This window comes from Sturnus vulgaris, chromosome Z (genome assembly GCF_052056855.1).
Source record: "Sturnus vulgaris isolate bStuVul1 chromosome Z, bStuVul1.hap1, whole genome shotgun sequence".
Lineage (NCBI taxonomy): Eukaryota > Metazoa > Chordata > Aves > Passeriformes > Sturnidae > Sturnus > Sturnus vulgaris.
In genome coordinates this window covers 10,928,289-10,938,306 of record NC_142283.1, presented here as the reverse complement: position 1 = coordinate 10,938,306, position 10,018 = coordinate 10,928,289, and the positions used below count along the sequence as shown (strand labels likewise).

Below are 10,018 nucleotides of genomic sequence, written 5' to 3'. Positions count from 1 at the left end.
TGGAGTGAGCACGGCTCCGACAGCCCAGGATTAAACCCAGCTACCAGAACTGAGACAAGGACGGACATTTCCCCTGATCCTTTCAGACGCGCACACAACCTCCCATCTCAGCTCTGCCCTGTTTTCCCTTAGGACAAGGGTGTCCTGCCCTAAAAGCCATGTCAAGCAGTGCCCCAGGTTTGCGGAATCAGGGTCTCGGGTCCCACATGTCGGAAAATGAGTCAGTTTAAAACAGCAGCGCACGGGAAAGCATCGGGCACTGTCAGCGTTGCCTTCCTCAACAAGCGGCACCGGCAGACACGGCTCCCTCGCCATCCGAGGGGGAGCCGAAGCCCCACCTTCGGTTCGCAGTCCTCGGGACACGGGAAACTGTTCCGCGACTCGGGCGCGGTGAGCGCGGTGCCCGGACAGAGGGCTCCGTCGGGGCTGTCCCGGGACGCTCCCCGCAGGGTGCAAAGGGGCGGGCTCCCCCCAGCCCCCTCCTACCCTGGACGGCCCGCGGGGGCGAGTCCCCGAGCCCGGGGAGGAGCCGAGCGGGGCCGGCGCTCGCCGTCCCTCCCGGCGGGAGCGCAGCGCAGCCCAGCGACCGCCCGGAGGCGCGCCGGCAACTTTGCCCGGCTCCGGAGCCGGCGGGGAGCGCTCGGAGGGCTGCGGGGGCACAAGGGCAGGGGGCCGAGCCGGGATTACAGGGCGGAGACGCTGCGAGGCGGGGAGAGGAGCCGGGAGCGCGGAGCGGCGGCGGGGAGCCGGGCAGGGGCGCGCCCGGCGGGCTCGGAGCGGGGAGCGGAGCCGTGTAGAGCCCCGCCGGAGCACGGGCTGCGGAGGACCGGCCGGGCAGGGGGAGCTGGGCCCGGCGGCATCCCGCCCTCGGCGGGGTAGCCGGGCGGAGCAAGCGGCGGGGATCGCAGGGGCGGGTGCCGCCCCGGCCCCGCGGAACCGAGGGGGGCGGTCCAGGGGCTGAGCCTCCCCGCAGCCCCGGGGCGGGGGCGAGTCGGCGGCGGCCCCATGGGCGGCGGCGGGGGCGGCTCTGCGCGGGGCTCGCCCGCCGCGGCTGATGCCGCTGTCGCCCGCCCGCGGGGCGCTTGATGCGGGTGGCAGGGCCGGGGGAGGCGGCGGCGGGGGCGGGGGGCTCCCGGCCATGTATCGGCCGGGGGTGCGCGGGGTCCTGAGCCGGGCGTGCCTGCTGCTGCTGCCGCCCTGCGCCCTGGTGCTGGCGGCGGTGCCCGGCTCCGCGTCCCACCCGCAACCCTGCCAGATCCTGCGGCGCATCGGGCACACGGTGCGAGTGGGGGCCACCCACCTGCAGCCCCGGGCCGCCCCCGCCGCCGCTGCCTGGCCCGGGGAGGCGTCGGGCGGGCGCCCCGAGGGGCCGCGGGGCCGGCGGGCGGGGGGCGGCGGGGGGGGACAGGCGCGGCCGCCCCCCTCGCCGCGGGACGCGCTGCTGCTGGCCGTGGCCAACCTGAACGGCGTGCCCGGGCTGCTGCCCTACAACCTGTCCCTGGAGGTGGTGATGGCGATCGAGGCGGGGCTGGGCGACCTGCCCCTCTTCCCCTTCTCTTCAGCCAGCGCCTCCTGGAGCAACGACCCCGTCTCCTTCCTGCAGAGTCTCTGCCACACCGTGGTGGTGCAGGGGGTCTCCGCCATCCTCGCCTTCCCGCAGAGCCGTGGGGAGATGCTGGAGCTGGACTTCATCTCGGCGGCGCTGCGCATCCCGGTGGTCAGCATCGTGCTGGGCGAGTTCCCTCGGCGGAGCCTGGTGAGGCGCTGGGGACACGGGTACAAAGCCCCCCGGGGACAAAGCCCCGGGGAAGGGTCGGGGGACGGGCGTCGGAGCTGGGCAGGGGTCGCGGCAGGAGGACTCCGGCCGAGGGAGAAGCGCTCGGACGCCGGGGCCGCCGGCATCGCTCTTCGGTCCCTCCCCTCTTGGGCACCCCGTTCCGCTTTAGCCCCGGGGTGGCCGCGGACAAGCATCCTCTCTGTGGAAAGGCAGGCAAGAGCGCGGTGGCACAAGAGAAGTTGTTAGCCCGAACTCATGCACTGCGATAAGCTGTAGAGCCGAGAGCAGAAGCGGGGTCCAGGACCCGCTTTCCGTATAAAGAGAAGGTTGTTAAGAGGGCAGGAAAAAAAAGGCAAACCGGAAAAAACCCAAACAGCTTTCAGAGTGTTTGTTATTGTTCTTAATTCTGCGGTCTTGTATGTATGGGCTGCAGTTTCTTCACCAGGTGACACTTCTCAGGAAAGTTGTTCAGTGTAACTTGACTTTGCATCGAGCTGAGCTAAAGCACCCGGTAGCTCAGTTTCTGTAGCTCAAGTTTCACTTGTAGTTCATACATTGGTACTAGATCAGATTTTTCCTAATTCGAGTTGCCTAAATAAAGTAATGGAAACTGCAGCCCATCTTATTTGTTTGATTGTGTAGCTAAAATAGCAGAAATTGAATTCTTTTGTGTTTGATAAAAGTCTTTGGCACAAGTATAAGTAGCATCAGGAGCTAAACTTTCTATCATACAAAAATGTCAATGTAGTGTTACACACTCTGGAGAAAGGTGATAGGTACAGTATTTTGCAGCTGTATGTTTGATGCTAGGAGTCATCTTCAGGTAAAAGAGTTGGAAGAAAATGCTCTATTCTGTAAAGCCTGGGCAAGGGAAGTGATAAGTAAAATTGTACAAGCTACCTTTTAAGTACAGGATAAATAGCTGTTTTGTATAAAAAGAGATAGCTCAACTTTCGTCTCAAAATGTAATGAGAAAAAAAGATTGCCAAGTGAATTTGCTTTGGAAAAGCAAATATAAACCAGAGCCTGGATCACATTTCTGTGGCTTTGGGTTTTTTCCCAGTTTTTCTGTGTTTGAATTGTGAAAGAAAAAAATAGAAAAAGCCTATGTTAGGTAGCTTCTGGTCTGTAATTGAAGGTGGGACTGCTGTATGCTGGTCTGAATCACAGAATGGTTTGGGACAGAAGGGACCTAAAAGATGATTTTATTCCACCCCCTGCCATGGGCAGGGACACCTTCCACCAGACCAGTTTGCTCCAAGCCTCATCCAATATGGCCTTGAGCATCTTCAGGGATAGGTCAGCCATAAGGAACCTGTACCAGGGCTTCATCACCCTCAAAGTCAAGAATTTCTTCCCAATGTCCAGTCCAACCGTGCCCTTTGATATTTTGAAGCTGCTGCCCCTCCTCCTAGTGACAGGAGGATATCTTTGTCAAAATCTCCTCTCCAGCTCTTTTGTAGCCCCTTTAATTCAGCCAGGCTTCTCTGGCACAGCAAAACCCATGTAACTCAGGTCTCCCTAGATTTAAGCAGAAACTCAGGGGTAATTTGGGCTGCTGAATTCTGTTATTGATGGTGCCAGTAACATCCAAGTTTGCTGTTACATCTACCAGCCTTGCAGCTGCAGTCACAATGGTGTTGGAGTCAATAGCCAAAGCTCCCCGAGGGCCAGATCCTGCACCCAGGATTTACTCTGGCTGTTAGCATTATTTTATCTTCCATCTCAGAGAAGGGTCTAAGTTCACCCAAAGCTGCCTGGGTTCACAAGATGTGTTCAACACATGCAGCACAGGGTTAGATTTCATTGCTGCTTCCATAGACTTCAAAGCTCCTGCTTAACTTTCAAATTTTTCTCAAGTAGGGAGCCTAATGGATCAGTCTGTCCAAATTAGGACTTTGTTCTTGAGCACACTTTAACTGGCATTGTCTTCAGTGGCAGTGAAACCAATGCCTGGCACTGCACCTGTTCTGAACAGACTCCGTTTTTCCCTGGGCATGAGCTAAAAAAAAAAATTTCTTTTCAAGGATCTGTGGATTGAAAAAAACAACTCAAAGTCTTACTCAAAGGCCAGCAGGTAATACAAGTGTCTTAGTCTCTCAAGGTTGTCTTGGAGGGGCTGACATCTTTCTGAACACTGGGTTTTTTTCATAATTGCACTTACTACATACCATTTTAAGGCTAACGCTGGAGGCAGTGCTACAGCAGCCTTGCCTTGCATACCTCCTAGAGTTACAGGAGTTCCAAGAGCACTCTGGACTCAGGAATCCCTGGAATTGTTAGCCTCAGCAGTCTCTGTTGCAGGCAGGGATTTTGTGTTGCTCACACCAGCACTGACAGGAAATGAGCACACTACAGACCTGTCACTTTCCTGTTTCCATAGACCTGAAGCTGCAGACTGGCCTCTTCTACTGACTGGCCATCTTAGAGGAGGCAGTTGTAAATGGCATCATTGTAGACGAGGCAGATTTTGCTGATAGACCCAGCATGCAGGTTTCCAGAGAAGAAAAGACTGATTTGAATTGGCACCCCTGGGTTCACCCCTCCTACTGATGCTTGGATAAAGCATCTTCCCTCCCACAAAACCTCTGCAGAATGCCCTCGGGAGTTCCTGCAGGTATCTTTCTTCCACACAGGGACAGAAGCAGACCAAAACTTGTTTGCCCTTGGAGAGCATTTTGCACTGTGTGCATATGAAGACCATGGCAAACATACCAAACCTAGTATTCATTAGATGTTGTCTCATATTGCTTCTCCTCAGCTTTCAAATCTTTTATTAGAGTAGTTTTACGGTAGTAATGTCTAGTAAAGTCTCATTTTCCACAGTACACCAGGACAGGAGCATACACATCCAATGTCTTGTGCTGCTGCTGAGTGTTAATGTCATTGCTCCATGCAGAAATTTGTAACAGGCAAATATTCACTGTAATTGAAAAACATTGATCTTGGAGCAAATCTTCTCTAATATAGCAAAAGGCAATGCTTAGAATGAAAGGGAAGGTAAAGATCCAGAACCGAAATACATTTCTATAATACTACCTGTTGTCTCTGTGGTATTTGATGATAGTAGTACTTCAGATGTGTAACATTAGAGGAAATCCACAGTATCACAGATGGGCAGCTACAGTCATAAGATACCTAGACTGTGTTTTCAAAAGTTTTGTGTTTTTTAAAGGATACTTAAAAATCCATTTCTCATTAACTTCTACTACCCTGAGGCTAATTAAAAAAAAAAAAAAAAGAGCAAAGTCTTTCCCCAAGACATGAACAATCACAAGACAACAGCCATCACAATGTGTGGTACTACACTTGTTCTCCCACAAGCAGCAGCTTATTATGGAGGTTCAGGAGTGAATTGGTTTCAGGAGAGGCTATGCAGAGTAAAATGTGACATCCTTTTTTCATTTTGTATCTGTGATCTAATTGTTAGTGTATGCTAACAGTAAGTCCAAGTGCTATTGTGACCTGAAAAACAGCTGTTTATTTTTCCCATTTTACTGTTGTTTCACCAAATTTTCACACTCAGTAAGCGAAAGTAGCAATTTAACACTGTCATTCAGCAAGGAAAAAAACCCACTGGATTTCTTCACTACTAACACAAATGCGAATTGCTATGAGGCTTTGACAGCTCATTATTTTGGAGACAGCAGCTCTCAAGCACTGATGCCACTGAGGCAAGCCTTGTCACCTTATGTATGTTTTTATCAAGAGAAGCACTTAATTTTTTGCTTCCAAGATTGCCAACATCATTAATAATTTTTCCATGGATGGAACAGGGAGAAGATCCAGGGAACATGAACCATACATAAATACAGTGATATTGCTTCCAGCAGTAGAGCTTAGAGCTGAGAGTCTGGGAAGAATAGCCTGTAATATACATTTTGTTGGTGATAATATCAGAAACACGGAGGAGGTCATGTTTGCCATAGTGTTCTCTGAATTTAAAGAAGTATTTTTAGTGGGTTTCAGATAAATCAGGACCTATAATGTCTGTTAACATGAAAAGGAATCTTCTCAGAGCAACTAAACAGAATAAAGTAATTGCAAATCATCAGTCCCTGGCAGTCTGTGCTTCACCCGGTTTCTTGAACTGAAACTGCAGTGCTACTGATCACTGCTATGACTTCAGAAGGGGTCAAAAGAATAAATTAACCAAATCAGAGTTCCAGGTTAAACTGAATTTTCCAGTGAAAAGCAAGCTCAGCCTCAGAACAGATGCTGTAAAAAGAAACTGCCTATAAACATTTAATTTTTTCATTTGTTTTTAAAGGAATTAAGCTTCTTTTTTTAACAGTTTCCCAATTTATAGATCTAAATATCAGATGACCCTGAGTGAGGAATTTTAGGTCTTTTTGGAAATAGATAGGAATACTAATGTGAATACAGTGTCCTCAGAAGTTAAACTGACCTGCAAGACCAGTGAGGGCAGGAAGAAAGTTACAGCAAAGGGATGGAGATGTGGGAAAGCTTCTGCCCTACTAAATGCCCAGAGATACTTTTTGGAGCCAGAATTTCATTTGTGCAGAAAAGTGGTTGGGGATTGGCGGGGGGAAAGTTTTAATAATTCAATTATTATCAATTTATTAATTCAGTTTTTCAATAATTCGATTTTCCAAAGAGAGAATGCCACACTCACATTTGGCTGCAGGCTCTGGTCATTCAAACTGTCACTGCTAATCTGGTACAGTCCAGATATTGGAAGTTTGTGCTAGTTTCTGTGTAGATGAGGAATACGTGTTCAGTCTTTCCCTGTGGCCAGCAACCCTCCTCACCTCACACTGAGTAAATAGTGTGGTGGCACTTGCCTGTCTGTACTTCAGGAGGGTTTATGAGAGGGGCCTCGAGAGTAATCAAGGACAGAAATTGAGAGGATGTGCAAACAAATGCCCAGTTGCTTCTCTTTCAGCCAGAGACCTTGGTGGTATTTCCTCTGTCAAAAATCTTTGCATGGAACAAAGAAAGGGGGAAAAAATCCCCAAACTAATCTCTTTACTGGAGTTAAAGAGTTTTAGGAAGATCCAGTTACTCACAATCTGTTCTCAGAATGCAAGAAAGTGGTGAGAATGTTTTTACTTTAGTTCTCTCCTCTGCTTCTTTAATTTTTTAAAGTCCCTTGGAGACAGAAAGAGCCAGAAGTCTGCTGGGTTAGCACTCATTCAGAGCTGGCCAGTGACAAGATTTTCTCATTCCTCCTCCCATACTGATTCTTCAACGCAGAAAAGCTGAGTTAACATCAAATTCAGTGCTATACTGATGTTTATCTTGGGTTTGGCTCTTTATTTCTATTCTGGGTGTTCACAAAATAATATCTTCCTCGCTGCTAGATCTTTCATAGCACAGTGCACAAGCTCCTGTCAGTGATGAGTGATTAAAATATGACAGCATTATATCATTGATTATTACTTTGCCGAAGGACAGGCATGATCAGAAGAAACACCAGAGAATACTTGGCTTAATCCACTAAGTAAAAATTATAATTTTGCCTAGAATAGACAACTTTAAAGACAACCTGTTGTCAGATTCTATGTGAGTACATAAGTTACCATACTGAACAGATTGTTAACAAAGAAAAGTAAGTTGGAGTATTCAATATAATTTTCCCCAAGAATTTGTCCATTAAAGCAAGTGGAAGTAGAGTTATAGAAACTAGAAGTTAATAAAGGATCTTTTGATGTATTATTCAATTTATTTCTTATGATGAAATTCAAATACTACTTACAAAAGTTCTCATTTAGGGTATATTTAATAAATTGTTTACTATTTAAACCCATGAAATATTGAAAACACATGGTGTTAGGACTTCAGGTTGTGCTGGATCTAGTTACAGTTTTAAGCTCTCAAATAAAATGTTTGTATCATATTCTATTATTTCCCTCTCTAGATTTCCAATTAATTTTTAAATGTGAAAGAAAACCAGGCATAACATGGCTAGAATTTATGTATTTATTTTAATCAGCAGAAAACTGGAAAAAGCAGTTTGTTTTAAAAACCTAAATTTCCAACAAAGTCTCAAGACTATAAACCCGTGTTTCTGTAGGTCTTACTGAAGGGCTTTTAAAGAGTGGAAGGGTTGTCTTCTCAATTTGATGGAATGAGAGAGTGCATCAGATCTCACTGCAATACAAACAGCTGTGCATTGCAGAGTTTGTTCTGAAGAGCTGAAAGCATCCAGAGAAAAGAGGAGGAAGAAAACAAGAAAAGGAAGCAAGAAAACTGGAAACATCACATGTCAGTGACGCAGGGGGAGAGAAGGAGAAAATAAGCTGAATTGAGAAGAGAAAGAAGAGGTGCCCTTCCCTATGTCTTTACTTTTTGTGGTTCTAGCAGCGTAAAACAAGGGAACTGAGTTTTGTAGGAAGAAGCACTGGATAAGGAGCTGGGATCACCAAGCACAGAGAAGAATGGCTTGCCGAAATCAGGGTTGAATTCACAGGGCTGTCGTGATCCCTGGCTAAGAATAGTTACTTCCAGTGAGTAACGCTTGCCCAAAAAAAGCATTTTACCCCCCCAAAATGCATTGCCTTCCCTGCAGACTTCTCGGGAAGCTGATTAAGCCAGCATCTAGGAAACAGTGCTGGGAACGGGGAATATATCAAAGGTAGATAATGGTTTATTGCTGTTGCAAGAGGGATGTCTTGCAAAGGGTGTGAGGCCTTGGTGTGGCTGGGTGTGATTAATGGAAGCCTTTTTTTGAAATTCATGCTGAGAATTATGGTCAGAGTCCCTCCTGATGCTTTGGGGCCCAGGGTGAGACATCTGGTTAGGATTTCAGAGCACCAGGCCACTGGGATGCATGCAGCATCCCACCAGCAGGTACCCAGAAGAGATTTCATAATAAATGGGAGCAGGTTCAGGCACAGGGACTTTAGGATTGGAGCTTTGGACATTAGCGACTGTTCTTTACTTCTGGTCTGGCCCTGAAAGACTCCACATTTCCCCCAAAATCCTGTCAGTCAGCCAAATGAGTTCTCACCACCACAGAGAAAGGATGTGCAGATGGTGGAAGTAGCAGGAGAACTGGGAGAACGATTTAAGCTTGAGTAGGCAGCGCTGATAGATGATTCATTTATTAAGGGAGTCATACTCTAGCAAAGCTGCTTGTTTAAGGGGCTCCTCATCAGTGTGACTCAGAAGTTCACAGCCTGGCCCAAAGTGCTTTGCAGCTGTCACAGCAAAAATAAAATAATATAAAATTATAAGATAAATTATAAGATAAAATTCTCTTGGTAATTATGGGCAGTTCCATGAAGAACTGAGACAGGCATTCCACAGCCATTCTAACATTACATGCTGCCCTTGTGGGGCATTGCAACCAAAAGTTTGTGTGCAATTGGCCTTGAGACTTGGATGTGGCTGCAGACAGAGTTCCAGAGCATCTGTCTGTTCAGGCTTAATGTTCACCTGTCAGACCTGAGCTCTGTGTGTCATTTCCCTGCAGTGTACGTCCATGCAGCCACTGATGAGCATCTTGCATCCCTGGAGCACAGGAATACCCTGTTGGTACAAGCAGAGAGCAGGTGCCATCCCCATGCCAGGCAGCCACCCCTGTGCCTCTGTGAGCTCTGAGTGCCCTGTCAGTGGGTGGGGAGAGGATGCTGAACCTCTTGGATGCTCCCTGCTGCAGGAATGGTGAGCTGGGAGAGCCCTCAGAAGCTGATGGGAAGGTTTCCAGGTGGCAGTGGTTTGGAAAGGTCTGGTGTGCAGTGTTAGTGCTGTATAATTAAATTTTATCTGAAATGTTTCAGCCTGGGTGGCTGCAGGCTGCAGATGGGGGGGTGGAGGAGTGGAGATGGGCACAGGTGTACCCTCAGCTGACACTGAAACCACAGTAAATGGGGAAATTACTGTGATCATTTGATTCCTTTTATTATACAGGAAAAATCAAATGCTGAAGCTCAGAAGCAGCCACCATTTTTCCTCTTCTTTCTATGGTATTTTTATTACTCTTTCTTCACCTGCTTTTATCCATGATGATAGTTTCCAAAGCCTGTTTTACAATGTGGAAAATATTTGAAGTGGATTATAAAAATCTTTGAATGTGCTGCACAGGCATATTTTAAACTCTTAGTATTTCCCTGAAGGCATGCTATCCCACTTCCAGCTTCTTTAAGACTGTGAAGAAAATGATTGTCCATGCTGTTCATACGACATTTTACAAGACTTTCTAACTTGAGGTAGAGTTAAAAGACGAGACAGATCTTCAAGCATCAACTGAGATTTTAAAAATGAAGTTTTGCATTT

The 10,018-nt window shown here is 47.9% G+C and overlaps 1 protein-coding gene across 1 annotated transcript in view; it reads left to right on the top strand.

Moving 5' to 3' along the window:
- Window positions 1–1,054: 1,054 nt before the first annotated feature.
- GRIN3A (glutamate ionotropic receptor NMDA type subunit 3A) overlaps window positions 1,055–10,018 on the top strand; it is a 69,594-nt gene continuing 60,630 nt past the window's right edge. Inside the window, exon 1 of the mRNA XM_014892616.2 lies at window positions 1,055–1,756. Coding sequence (XP_014748102.2) covers window positions 1,055–1,756 — 702 coding nt within the window. The remainder of the gene's footprint in view (window positions 1,757–10,018) is intronic.